The sequence below is a fragment of the Sceloporus occidentalis genome, unplaced genomic scaffold, assembly GCF_023333645.1.
Source record: "Sceloporus occidentalis isolate IW3139 unplaced genomic scaffold, rSceOcc1.0.p SCAF_8, whole genome shotgun sequence".
Classification (NCBI taxonomy): domain Eukaryota; kingdom Metazoa; phylum Chordata; class Lepidosauria; order Squamata; family Phrynosomatidae; genus Sceloporus; species Sceloporus occidentalis.
Window position 1 is genome coordinate 20,011,218 of NW_028316988.1, and position 14,735 is coordinate 20,025,952.

Genomic DNA, 14,735 nt, shown 5'->3' on the forward strand with positions numbered 1-14,735 from the left:
ACTAAACATAAATTCTAAAAATGCACACCTTTCCTTTGCAGTATATTGTCAGAATTTTGCTCCAAGCTTCAAGGAGAGCGAGATGAATGTCATTGCGGCCGACATGTGTACAAATGCCCGCCGAGTGCGCAAGCGTTGGCTCCCAAAGATTAAGTCCATGTTGCCGGAGGGAATGGAGATGTACCGCTCTGTCATGGGGGCCACCACCAACAGCGTCCCTCTGGACTCTGAATTCCAGCCTTCCACTGCTCAAATCTTTGAACAACGGATCTATGCAGAAAGGAGGAGCGATTCTGGAACGATCGTGGCCCTGAGAACTAACACAGTAACTGTCGATCAAAGCAACGGATCCAGCCAGTTGTTTGAGCCAAGTGATGATGGAGAAGGGGCCGGTTCCGTCATACAGGAGTCCGCCGGCCCAGAAGCATTGGCTTCAGAGAGCCAAAGCACCGTACAGCCTTTTGAACAAGGATCTGGTTCCAACAGCCGGCCGGAAACTCCCATGAGACGACAGGAGGGCAACTACGGAGGGACTTTATGAACACGAGAGAAAGGATGGCCGATTGGGTGTGACCGATGAGGGATCTATAATACTAAAGCTGCTTGCATGCATTATTAATACAGAAAACAAAAAATGTGATCGAACCCTTTACCTACTGAACTGCTACTGTTGCCTGAGAAAAATGTGATTTTTATTCTGCTTGTGTTTAAAAATTATGAAGGAAAATATCACATTCGTTATACTGTAAGCGTCTCTAGGTCTAAGGCAACCTTAACGTACGGAGAACAAAACAACACAGACAGATCCCTGGGCTCCTTTTTTTTTTATAAAAGAAAAATAATAATTCCCAAGGTTAAGTCTAGAAGATTGTAGCATTTTATTTCCGAAGAGCTAGACCATATCCCCCCTCTTTCTCTTCCTCTTCCTCCTCCTCCATCACTTGCCCAAAGCCTCCCATCTTGCTATCACAGGACAAGACAGCCCCAGCTCCGTTCCGGAAAGATGGCACAAAACGGGCAAGGAGAGGGTGAGCGGGCACTGCAGCGTCACAGAGGGAGATGCTGAAGCACTGTCTGCCATCTTAGGAGGTTTTCTCTTGGAGGTTTTCTTTGCACACTTCCTTTCCTTGGTTTTTTAGTTTGTCTTCCGTGCGGACAGAGTTATCTTCTGTTCAAGGGCTATTGTACTGAGAATAGAAGTGCCCAACCCGTTGGGAACACCACCAGGAATAGGCCACAGGATCAGTCAGGTGGCAATTTTAAAAACAGCCTTTAATTTCATTTCTGCTTAGCAAGATTCTTGCCTCCATCTCTTGGCGCCTGTTTTTCTACCACATTACTTGTTGTTCCAAAACATCCCTTCCATTTCCTTCTTTCCTCTTGCTGCCATTTTCTTTTCTTTCCTCCGTCTGCTTGGCAACCGCTGTGCCAGCCCCTGTAGACAAAGGGCCACTGTATTTTGGGCATCTTGTCCTTATTCTTCTGAAACACAAATGCAAGACCCTTTCTGAAATGAGGGCTTCCTGCTGGGGATTGCCTTGGGCTTGACATGCCCGCAGCGTGCCCTCTGTGGTCAGCAGGGTTCAAGAACTTGTCCTGAAGAATATCTAAGGTCTTCCACTTGTGAGTGTGTCACAAAAGACATTCCAAAATTATTCCCATGTTCTGTTAGGGGTAGCGTTTACATAGGAGGTGAGCAACACCTACCCCAGAGGCCAATGTAGCTCCTATTGGCCCCATTACAGCCAAATTTGCTGGCACTCCTCCATAAAAAATAGCTGCCCGCCATTTCCATTGGAAACAAGATGTATGGGAAGCATCAACCTTGTTTTTAGAATTGCACTCCGGGTGACAGATACAGTGGCTCCAGAGCATCAGAACATGGAGCCCCAGTGGGGTTGAGTGTAGAGAAAGGTGTAGACCTCCTGGTAAGTTGTCTTCCCTGCCTGAGTGATATTTAGAGGTGCCATAAATTTGATATGCATTATTTCCTCCTGAATTTTGTATTTAATGGCAGGGAAAAACCCAACAGGCTGGTAAATCTGTTTGCCCTCATTTGGAGCCACAAGCTGAAATGGTATGTAGGCTGATGGTGTCAAGTTGGACTTCTGGAATCAGCTTTGACCAAAAACAAGGATTTGTTTTGGATCTCACAAGTGTGGGGTGTGGGGTAGAATAGCACGGCAGTGGATATTTGCACTCTTTAGATGCATAATATGTCAGTGTCCGCATTTAGGCAGAATGGTTTAGCAGTGGGTAGTTTGGCAGGCTGCATGTAGCCATACAATTGCCACCCCTTAAGCATATTATATATCTCTTTAGGATGTGCATTATCAGGAGTGTCATCACCGAGGGAGGAAAGGTCATTAGAAATTCTGCTCCCTCTGTAATATTTTTCTTCAGTCCCCCAAATTTTTAGCATTGCAAGCCACTTAAAAGTTCAAGCCAGACATTTGGAAACCAAGTTTTGGGATCCAAAGAAAAGGGGCAGGCAATGCGACCAAGAGAACGCAATGATGGCAAATAGAAGAGTTCCAGGTGTGAATGTTTTTCAACATCTCACTCTCTGCAAGGCTAGAAATTCAAGGACTGGAGCGAAATTTCTCATTACATGGTGCAGTGCTCTCATTTTGTTCAGCCCACACCACATAGATGTACCCCTGTGCAATATTCTGCTCATTGTCTTCCTTTTAAGGAAAGGTGATATTGCGGACATGATGGTAGAATGGAGGGGTATTTTTTGAATTCTGGTTGTTTTGGGCTGCATCTATGTGTTTCTATGTGCATGTATGTGCTCAGGGCTGAGAGGAGATTGGTCCCTCTCTTTGGACGTTATGCCAGTTGACTTCTGTGTCCAGAAGATGTTTGTGAATGAAGGAGCACTCTGGAGACTTTGAACATGTGGTGGGCAGCCAGTATGTGTGGAGATGGCAGTGCAGGTTGTGACAGGATTTGCGCATGGATCCCAGGCTGGGAGCAGGGTGTGTGTGTTATTTCCATTTATGGCTTTGGAGGGGTTTTTTTGGTGGTTGGCTTAGTCTTGGCTGAAGCCTCCTATGATATCTACTGTTGATTGTCACGCAAGAATAGTTATTATATTTACAGTGAGCCTTCTACATTTGCAACTTTGACTTTTGCGGATTTGATTATTCTCAGATTTGATTAATATGTTCTTTCTAGGTCTTCCAGCATGACTCTGCCACAAATTGACCATAGAGTCACTCTGGGGATGTAGAGATTCCTAGAGAAAATACACTGGGTCCAGGGAATGCAGGAGGCTTTTGAAGGTCCATTGAGTCTCTGATGGATAGAGCAAAGTCAGATTTTAAAATAAAACTCTGGTGCAAGAGCAGGTGAGACTGTGATATTTGTGGTTTGGGTGTGTGTGTCGAAATTGTGCTTTTGGAATTTTGCCGTCTTTCCTGGAAGCTAACCAAGATGACCCGCTCCTTTGCCACCCAACTGTCAGTGTTTGCTTTTGGCCTTTTTTTAAAAATAGACAATATATGAAGCCAGTTTCCTACAACAGTCCTTATTTCTTCTCTACCAAGTACACCTGTGCGCCCCATTCATTCTGATGCTTGATTTTGTGGGCTCTTCAAGAGCGTCACAAAGCCCTCAGACAGTTGTAATTGTGTTTCTTTTTCAGCCAAACATTTGTCCCAAAAGCATACCCCAAAATCCCACAAGCTGCCCCCAATTCCCTGTAAATTGGGCACCCAGCAAGACCCTCTGCTGGGAAATAAAACCCGAGACCAAATGTTGGAAGCATCTGGTGTGTGAAATTTCAAGGACTGCTCATATCTCATCATCGGTAGCTTCGCCGAGTTGCCTTCATGGATGGAAGCGTTTCAGCTCTCCATAAGAGTCTTCCCCAACCAAGCTCCCTTCTGGACTACTGTTCACATCAGCCCTAGTCAGCATGGCCTCTGGTGAAGGACCATGGGTGTTGTAGTCCAAAACATTTATAGGGCACCAGGTTAGGTCTTGGCTTCTGTTGCAGGAGTGAGCAGCTTGTAGTCCCTCCAGATATTGGTGTACTCATAGCGTTCTTAACCATTGAATAGGCTGCCCAAGAGCAGATGGGAGTTGTGCGTTGCAATTTATATTGGAGATGATTTAACCCTTTTGAAAAGTGCTTGGCTTTTCATGGGAACTGCTTGGTGATGGAATACTCTGCCTTGGAGTGTGGCAAGGTTGGGAGGTTTTTAAATAGAGACTGGATGGTCATTTGTTGAGAGTGCTTTGATGGTCTCTTCCTCCATGGCATAACTGGATGCCACTTGGGGTCTCTTCCAACTCTATGATGCAATGACTTGTTTCTCAAAGATGCAGCCGTGAAGCTTCCTTTAGCCTCTTATTGCTTAGTCAGGACAGGTCCGAACTGCTGAAATCTACCTTTTTAGGCCAGTATAGAAATAGCTAAAGCTCATCATGCTGTTTCTTCTCTGCCAGCACACAAAAGTCAGGGGTTCTATTCTTTTATCCCAGGCCTGTATCTCTGAAATCTGCCCCACTGCCAGCTTTGTAGCTCAGAAACATGACAAAGTCTAGTGTTCTCTGTTTAGCCTAAGAGCCAAAAAGGGCCTGTGGAAATATCTTGCTCTTTGCAGTGCAATGGTTGCCCTGATGCAGACCAGTAATCCAGAGTCTTAAGGAATCCTTACTTTCCAGTGAATGAAGCGTCCACCACAAGTGGCCCCAAGACTGTTTTGTGCACCAGATGCCTGCAGAATACCATTCCTTTCACATTAAAAAGGCTGAATTACCTCTCTTGGGCATTTTCAGAAGTAACTATTCACCGTTTCAATGTGTAACATCTAAAAAAAAAGTCTCTTTGTTCCGAACTGGAAGTGGACTTCTGACCATTCCCTGCTTAGTTTCTTCTTGGCATTTTGGGTAAACTGTGTGGTCATTCCAGACAGAAGATTCCTTAAGACTCTGGATTACTGATCTGCATCAGGGCAACCATAGCACTGCAAAGAGCAAGATACTTCCACAGGCCCTTTTTGGCCCCTGGACTCATTGAGATTCTCAATCCTTTTGCTAGCAGTTAAACAAACTAGAAATAGTTAATTTAACTGGAGAGGCATGCAACTTTTACAGACCTATGGGCCCATTGTTTGCTTGGACATGCGCAGATCGTTCAGAAAAGGAAAATCAGAGGTGGCCATCCATTCACTTCTGATATTTGAGGTTCTGAGGCAGTGGAGTTTATAAGGAGGAACAAAGCAAATTGGGGTACGGATTTTTTCTCTCCAGCGAGGAGAAGCATCAGGTGGGGAGGAGCTGTTAAAACTGCCTTGGAGGCCACATGCGATCCACTTAGTCCATCTCTGATTTAGATTGCCATCTGAACCTAGGAACCCTGGTTTGTGGCTCTGTTCATAAACCAGTATTTTTCAGCCTCACACAAACCTTGGTTTGTGATATTGGCTTATACGAGAAACCAGTATTCCTGGTTTGAGGTTTGTTTGGCCGACAGTACTAGAAGAAGGAGCCAAGCGGGAGGGAAAATGGTGTGGATTAAAGGTTGCACAGGGCTCAACGGTTGCACAACTCATTATCGGTAACCTCTGATTTCCCAGAGTCTTCACTAGTTCACTATTCTATGTGAATGTGGCCACAGGGTCTTGCGAGGACAATTATACCATCAGTCAGAATTCCTTGCATGACTTCCCATTTCACCAATTGGTGTGCTTTCTTTTGCTTTTTGGAATCATTGCCTGACCATCCTTTCGGTGAGATCTCAGTCAGCAGATTTTGGAAAGCTAGAAGGCAAGTTGGCTAGCCATGCCCTTGGTCACGTAATGGACTCAGTTCCCAGAGCCATGTAGAGGAGCTGCTGTGCTGCTATCCTGAGTCCAGCTTGGAAGGTCCACTCTCTCTTTCTTTCTTTCTCCCTTCCTTCCCCATCTCTTTTCCCTCCATGCACATTTACCTATATCTTGGGGCAATGCAGAAACGGTGCATATATTTTTTCCAGACAAGACCCCTTGCCCAAAGAAACTGTACCCAAAGGGCACTTGCTGGTATTGGGCAGGCACAGCTGATCAAACTAGCGGAACAAAAAAAGAAAGGAATGAAGAAAGGAGGGAGGCAAGGAAGACAGACCGATACTTGAATGGCTTGGGGAGGGAAAGAATCCAGAAAGAGTGTCACGTTGCACAATGAAAAATGTATTTTTGTACTGAGCACAATTGCATTGTTGGTTTTCAATTTATTCTCATGTTTTACTTTCTAATTAGGAAAGAGAGAGAAAGAGAGAGAGAAGTGGAGGTAAGCATGAAAAAATGTGAATGGTTTGTTTCAGGGCGTGGGGTTTTCCTTTTATCGTCCGGGTGATGGTTAGCATTTTGCACTAAAACACACTTACACACACACACAATATTCCTCAATGTGGAGGATTCGTGGCATCTTTGCGACACTTTCTGTGGTTCGTGATTGTATCCTTCTGAACGGGAAGGGAGAATGTTTTCAAACCGAAAATCCTTGGCAAATAAAATTGAAACAAAAAAGAATGTAAAGGGAGCATGAAGCCCATACTTATCAGGCTTTCCTGAGTGCCTTAGCCTTTTTAGATCGCACGTTTTCCTCGAGGAGAAAACGGAAGCAAAACCGTACCGAGATCAGAAGGAACTCCCTCCCTCCACCCTGAAATTTTCTCGTCCTTTGTTTACAATGATGTTAGCTGTGTCCCTAGAGTCTGGGAGCTACTTTCTGACTGTAATAATGCATAATGTGAATGGGAACGGCATCTTTCTAGACCTAAACGTAGAAGAAGAAGAAAAACCAGAAGCATAATATTTATGGTATGTCTGCACCTTTATTCCTAATGCTTGACTGTTAGCAATATTACATGTGTATATTATATAAATATATATAAATATATATATATATAAATATATTAAAAGTTATATCAAGCACCTTTTTAAAGAAGAGAAAGAGAAAAAACAAACTCGTGAACACAAAACCGGAATGTGGTTTTAGTGGTTGTCACCTTATAGAATAGGAACCGAAACCTTGTCTCCTTCCTCTCCTTTTCTGGAATGAACACAAAGAAAACCCGACTGCCTACCCAACCAACCACCTAATGTTGCTTTATAGCTTAGCATGACTTTTCAGAGGCCACTTTTATCTAATCCATGTTCAAGACTGTATAATTCCAGGTTATTGGGGGGGAGGGTTTTGTTAGAACCAAAATTCGGGACAAAAAAAACAACCTTACAAAGATTCCAGAAATCTGATCTTGTTGCAAAGATGAGACAACGTTAAGCCATATTTTTGTCGTTTGCTCTGCTTTTGAGATCCTCTGACCGCCGTTCACAACCTGTCCTCTGCTCCTGGCTCAAAATGCATCTGATTCTGCCATTAAAACATCCACGGGATCAGAGCAAAAGGAAGGAACTGTGCGCCTATTCATGCAGCAGTGTCTCCAGAGTTGGTTAGTCATTAAACTTTTAATTTTTTAAAAAGAAAGAAAAATAATGCTGGTAAAAGGCTTGAAAATCCTGTTCCATCTGAAAGTCCTTGGTGCTGCCACTGTTTTGGGCAAATGCACCCAAGCAGGTGCCTTCCAGGTACGTTGGACTGCAGCTGCCATCCTCCCCTGGCTAACATTAGGAGATAATGGGAGTTGTAGTCCGACACACAGATAAAACCCCAGGTTGGAGAAAGGTAGTTTAGCAAGCCATACTTTCCCCAGCCTTGAGCTTTGGGTAGAGGCAGATAAGAAATCAATATTTGATCTATGACCATAAATAAATTATTAATTGATAAGAAATAAATTATTATTATTAATATTAGCCACCCATAAATGGCTCCCAAAAATGCCTACAGTCCAGTGCTTTGAATTATTTTCAAGCATTTCTCTTTCTCTCAATTGTATGTCGTCAAACATCTTAGCTAGACATCCATTTTACCGTAAGCTATTGACCGGGAAAGAGACTGTTATTTCCCTACCTCACGTTGTTGTTCATCTTTCAGTCTTTGTAACAACATCCTCTCTTGAAAAATACCGCAACGCCGTTTGATAGTGAGATTTGTTTCCTTAACATGCTTCGTACAGAGCTGTGCTTTTGACTTCCACAGCACAGTTCAGGGCTTGAACCCTTTTGGGGTCAGAGAGCTCTGGGGCCACAACAAACTGCAGTTCCCACAACTCTGTAGCACTGAGTCATGGCAGTTAAAAGTGGTATCAAACTGGATTATTTCTGCAGTGCGGATGCAGACATAGTGCCTCCTTTATTTCAAGGCAGTCTCTTAGCCTGGGCATGAGAGGTTAGTCAATGGCCATTGAGTCCTGGACTCTGCACTCTAAGATCTAAGACGTTCCTACAACACCGGTACAATATGTTGCAGTCTCTATATGCCAGAAACTGTGGCTGCATCTGAACTGCAGAATTAATGCAGTTTGATGCTGCTTTAACTGCCATGACTCAGTGCTGTGGAGTTCTGGGATTTGTAGTCTGTTGTGCCACCAGGTGCCTTTAACAAAGAAGGCTAAGTATCCTACAAAACTACAAACCCCAGTATTCCATAGCACTGAGTCTTCTAAGTTAAAGTGATGTCAAACTGCATTAATTCTGCAGTACAGATGCAACCTGCAAAGTTGTGTGTGACCTCCAAGATACCCAAAAATATTTTTAGGGTAGGGAAATGTTCCCTAGAATGTATAGGAATGACCATGTTTTTCATTTAGAAGGGAGAGGGCATTGAATTATTTTTCAGGAGTATGTGGTGTGGACTTCCAAATTTCTCTAAGGGACCAATGCTCCTGACCGTTTCCCACCTCTGGTCATTTTTTGGTCTATTCCACTATTTCAGTTCAGTTCTGTCAGTTAGGAAGAATGACTCATGAAAAGGTCCTTGCCAGTCTTTTGAGAACCTATGCACAGCATTTCCAGCATTGCTGTATTACTGCTGTGCTGCTAGAGGTTACCTACCTAGAGCTGTCAGATTTGAAGGCAGAGAGGTCTCCTGTATCTTTAATAGTTGTGTACGAAAGGGAAATTTCGGCAAATATTGCTGATCACACAACCAGGTTAACAAGCAACTTCGAGATTCCTAGAGAAAATACTTCTTTAGGAATCTCTAAGTCCTCCAGTGCAACTTTATGGTCAGCATCTAGAGGATATTGACCATCAAGTTGCTCCGGAGGACTTAGAGATTCCTAGAGAGAACACTCCTGTAGGCATTTATAGGTCCTCTAGTATAATTCTATGTTCAGGTCAGCTTCTAGTGGATGTTGACCATAGAGTTCCTAAAATAAAGTATTTTTTCTTAGTGTTTTTTCCCACTTTCGTGGGGGTTCTGCGTCCCAAACCCCAGTTTGTGGAGGGCCCACAGTAATGCGACTCAAGGCAGCTTACAATATACTTAAAAACAATAACAATTAAAACATCACTAAAGTTATAAACAGTAAATTTATTTAAAGGATGGTTGATTTATGAAGATATCAACATTAAAATACGTCAAAAGGCTTTATACACCCACCATAAAACTTGACAGCTCACCATTAAAAACCCATTTCAGTCATTCCCTAAAAGACTGGAGGCATCACAATGCTGGGGAAAGGAAGGCAAGGACGGGGCCAACCTGGCATCTCTGGGGAGGGAGTTCCAGAATCTTGGAGCAGCCACCAAGTAGGCCTTGTCTCTCTTTTCCCCAAGAAACAAACTTGAGAAAGTGGTGAGACGGAGAGAAGGGCTTCTCCGGAAAATCTTAGAGCTCTCATGGTCTCATAAAACGTATAGGAGCCCTCTTCTGTTTTCACTGTGGCGATGCTTTTGGGAACCCATGGCAGCTCACCCTCCACCATGGCAGTCACAGCAGAACTCCCCCTATAGTTGCATCCACACTGTAGAAATAATCCGTCTTGACACCATTTTAACCTCTGTGGCTCAGGGTTATGGAATTCTAGTGCTCTGGTGCTTCACCAAACTACCATTTCCAGAATGCCATAGCCTTGAGCCATGGCAATTAAAGTGGTGTCATGCTGGATTATTTCTGCAGTGCAGATGCAGCCTGTGCAAGGGAGACGTGTCTTGCAGACACAAAAATACTCCCACCTTCTCATTCCTGGGAGAGCCAGTTTTGCACAGGTCGCCAGTCTTGTTTCCTCTTAGCACTGTGTACCAGCGAACATGCATTTCTTGCAACAAAAGCTTTTCTGGACTAGAGAGAAAGAGAGAGAGTTGTGGTTAGTTAATGATAATGTATTGCCAGTAGTGGCTGGTAGCTCCTATGCCAGCAGGGCAGTGAATCCACTCCAGGTTCTGGTCTGAACTTTAAAGGGACGATCCAAAGTGCTGAACTGATTTGGAGGAGTTTCCATGCCTATTTCCACACCTTAGATGTGTTAAAGTTGAGACTAAAACATAGAGCAGATTCATTGCCCCATAGATACAGGAACCCCCTGCCGTGGTCAGATATGGCATTTGGGAAACACTTGACCGAATTGTTTGTTTGTTTGTTTGTTTGTTTTCCCCAGAGGTTCTAATCCGTTTCTTCCACTGTACCTTTTTTGCACTTTGTGTGAATTTTTATGTATGAAATGAAGTGGGAATTTGGGGTCGGTGGGGAGGAGGGAGGGATCCAGGACTTGCAATACTATTTTTAAGAGTCAAATGGCGAAGAAGAAAGTTATAAAGACGTAATTCTAAGCGTAAATATTATACATGTTTTAACCTGGACTGCGCTTGAGTTAAAAGAAATATATGTTGATTTTGAATCGTCTCGAGGAAAGTCTTAAGAGAACAAGGTTGTTCTTAGATGCCTGTACTGAACTATCCAGTAGTACTGTAACTCACGACTGTTAAAAACAATAATAAAAATAATAATGATGAAATAATAATGAAATAATAATAATAATAATTCCAGCACTATAGGGAAGGTTACACAGTGCTGCCAAGTTATGTTTTAGCCACACAAAACAACAACTTCTGTGTTAATGATGTGCCATTTCTCATCATCTCTCGGTGGAGACTGTTATTTTTGCAGCCGCGGCTGATGATATCAATAGTTATCAATATCGATAACTGTACCAGATTTAAAACAAATGGGGCGAAAGACATTTAGGAAGCATCCCTTCCCATCCATTCCCAAGAGTTCAAAAGTGTGGTCATAGCCATTTTCATATTATGAGAAGAAATCCATTAAAAAAATGTGATCATTAATTATATAAAAATTGCTTTGTAAAATTCACATTTACAAAATAATAAAGTAAATTTAAAATATATATATATATATATATGTCTCTTGTTTCTGGCCTATGATCCCATGGCATCGGTAAAACAGTTGTGGTTCTGTCTCTTTAGATGGAGCGATGGAAGGTTCTTTGCAGTTGTCAGCCTTTCGGAGTTTATCACACTAGCAAAATCCCGCTGAAAAACAGGATTTAAATTAGATTTAAATTAGGAGAAAAAACAGCAAATGTGGGAAGTTTATCAGACATCGCCAAAGGCTCTCTGTTCTATATCTATAGGCAAGCATAAATATAGAAGCATACATGCTCTCCTTCGGGGGAAACAGACATTTCTATGTCTCCTTGTTTGCCTTCTAGTCACTTCTGACTTATGGTGACGCTAAAGCGAACCTATCGTAAGTGAACCAGGTTTAGACATGGCAGAAGGAGGAGTGAAACATCATAGGAAGAAGGAACATCAATCTAAAACATGCAGATGGTACCATACTACTAGCAGAAAGCATCACAAATTTGGAAGAATCACTAGACAAAGTCAGAGAGGAAAGTGCAAAGGTAAAAAGTGTGAGAACCACAGCTTTACAGTATAAGGCGAGTCAGATGTTACACTTTCATAAGGACTGAACTTTTTATACCATCCATTGCCTTAGAGCGGTGGTGGTGAACCTTTTAGAGACCGAGTGCCCAAACTACAACCCAAAACCCACTTATTTATCGCAAAGTGCCACATCCCTCTGGCTTTCTAGTGACAAACTAGTGAACTCTGTGTTGGGACGATGGTGCATGTGCCCACAGAGAGGGCTCTGGGTGCCAACTCTGGTACATGTGCCATAGGTTCGCCACCACTGCCTTAGAGTGTGGTGGAGTCTCCTTTGGAGGTTTTAAACAGAGGCTGGATGGCTATCTGTTGGGAGTGCTTGAGTTGTGTCTTCCTGCATGGCAGAACTGGGTTAGACTGGATGGCCTTTGGGGTCTCTTCCAACTTTTATGATCTTATGAATCCTGCCCTGACCATCTCATGTTATCCTCAGCACTCTTCTCCAGCACATTTCTAATGAATTGATTTTCTTACCATCTGCCTTTCTTCACTGTCCAGCTTTTGCATCCATACATGGTGATGGGGAATACAATGGATTGGACAATTCTCACTTCAGCACCGCATCTCCAATGAATTGATTTTCCTTCTATCCGCTTCTTTCCATACATGGTGATGGGGAATGCAGCGGGCCCTTGGTATCTGCTGGGCTTTGCTTCCGGGACCCCCACCCCATGAATAACAAAATCTATGGATGCCACAAAACCCATTGGATGACCCTAAGCAAGTCACACTCTCTCCACCTCAGGGAAAGGCAATGGCAAACCTCCTCTGAACAAATCTTGCCAAGAAAGCCTCATGATAGATTTGCCTTAGGGTTGCCATAAGTCAGAAAGGACTTGAAGGCACACAACAACAACAGGCATGAGCGCCTCTGGCGAAAGAAAGGGCACAGCTGGCGCACCAGTTGAAACTGGGCAGATACTCCTGGCCGCTGTGCCAACCTGTCCTTTCAGGAACAGCGCGAGGTCCAAGAGCTACGAACCTGAGCTTAGTGCCTGATTCGATCAAATTGCATTAGGAATGGGCATTTCCATCACAATGGTGATAAGCAGGCACGACAGTACATATAGTAAAAATGCCATCTAAAGAATAAATGATCATCTTGGGCTTATCTTTTCCAGCCAATTGTCGAGGACGGCGTTCGCCATCAAGCATGATTGTTGCACTTACTGTCAGTTTACGGCCTGCTTACCCATCCAAATTGACCATTAAAATGCTGCAAAGTTGCATTTTCCTCTGTAGTTACCCAAAATAAAAATAAAAGGAAATTGCCCCCAAACCGGAGCCATTTAATTTTGTCCCTGCGAATCAAAAAGGAGAGGAAGGGGGGTGTCATTGTGTCGAATCCTCTGCACAATAACGTTTCCCACCCTGTTGCAGAAACTATTCTCCAAGCTGATTTATTCTAAATGAGTTGTTATAATCAGAAATTGCCCCCTCTTTTCTTGCAGGCATCAGTGTTTTGAGAAAGCCATCACCCAGATGGCCCAATATCTCACACTGATTACTTATCAAAGCCATTTCCAAAATTAGGTTTTTGCATGTAGTGGCAGAGAGTATGCAGACGATGGTTTGGGGCAGGAGGAGAAGGATACATACTTTATTTACTGGTATAGTGGTTAGGATCCCTGGAGACCAGGGTTCAAATCCCTGCTCATCCATGGAAGCCCACTGGGTGATCTTAAGCAAGTCACGCTCTCTCAGCCTCAATGGCAAACATGCTCTGAAGAAATCTTGACAAGCAAACCATACGATAAAGTAACCCATAAGTCGCAGTCACTTGAAGGCACACAACAACGCCTTCGGTGTATAGTGTGAGACCTGGCTTGTAGTTGGAGGCCTGGTATCGCCAGTAGTTCGGAGACTAGTCCACATCATGTTTGAGCATTGGACTCAGACTCCCGGAGATCAGGGTTCGAATCCCTGCTCTGTCATGGAAACCCATTAGGTTACTGTTCCAGGGAAAAGGAAAAGAGGAAAACCATACTGAGTCTGCAAGACCTGAGCCAAGCTGTTGATAACAAGGTGACTTGGAAATCTCATTTATACGGTCGCCATGAGTCCAAGCCTACTTGATGGCAATGAATGACAACAAACCGTTCAGTCATTGATTCAGTGGGTTTACTCTAATGGAGACTAACCAATTGGATTCAGGCCTCGTACAAATTTAGCCTGGGAAGTTGCTTAAATCAGCACTAATCTTTCCGTTCACATACTCTTAGTCGTGGTATGGATTTTTCAGGACCAATTTGGTGGATAGCTCCACCGCAATTCAAATCAATCGCTTCCAATGCCAGAGCAACTGCCTAAGCATACTGAGTTTTAATATATATATGTTGATGCATACATTCCTCTCAAATGACTGGCAAAAGACATTTCCCTCCTCATAGTGTATTGGGCCCAGATGGGTTTTTAAAGTGTTAGCATCATGGCCAAATGCGGATCGCTACCCAGAGGTGTGAAAGAGTTAACTTGTATTAATGACCTCCTTGGATACTTTTTGCATTTGCTTTGCAGTTTGAGTTAATGGCAGAGGTGCATTGGGCCAAGATGGAAATGTCACCCCACCGTCATGCAATGGATGCCCATACATGTAACTTCATGGGAACCCTTAGGTGCATACAGATATTGCAGAACTGCTTGATTCAATTTTGCACACACACAAAGCCATTTATGAAGACGTAAGTCTCGAGCAGAATGCCAGACAATGTCACTGAAGCTCCCCCCAAGCCTATTTGAATTTGAAAGATACTCCTGAGAAGCAAAGTGATCCAGCCTCACAATTCTCTGAAACGGTGCAACCGTTTTCTAGCACAACGATCAATATCTGCATGAATATGTATGACGTTGCATTAAAATGATTCTCATGAATAAATTAAACACAGGCAGATGACTTATGGAGATTGTATTAAACGGGAACACAGTGTCGCCATC

General features: G+C 43.4%; 1 protein-coding gene across 4 annotated transcripts in view; it reads left to right on the forward strand.

Annotated features, from left to right (window-relative positions):
- NACC2 (NACC family member 2) overlaps positions 1-13,069 on the forward strand; it is a 74,225-nt gene extending 61,156 nt beyond the window's left edge. For 3 of the 4 annotated variants that reach the window (XM_089535135.1, XM_089535136.1, XM_089535137.1), the window contains exon 6: positions 42-11,207. In XM_089535135.1, coding sequence (XP_089391261.1) covers positions 42-541 — 500 coding nt within the window. In that variant the 3' untranslated portion in view covers positions 542-11,207. Of the gene's footprint in view, positions 1-41; positions 11,208-12,299 lie in introns of those variants that run through there. The other variant, XR_016282123.1, reaches the window with a different exon arrangement.
- The last annotated feature ends 1,666 nt before the right edge of the window (positions 13,070-14,735 follow it).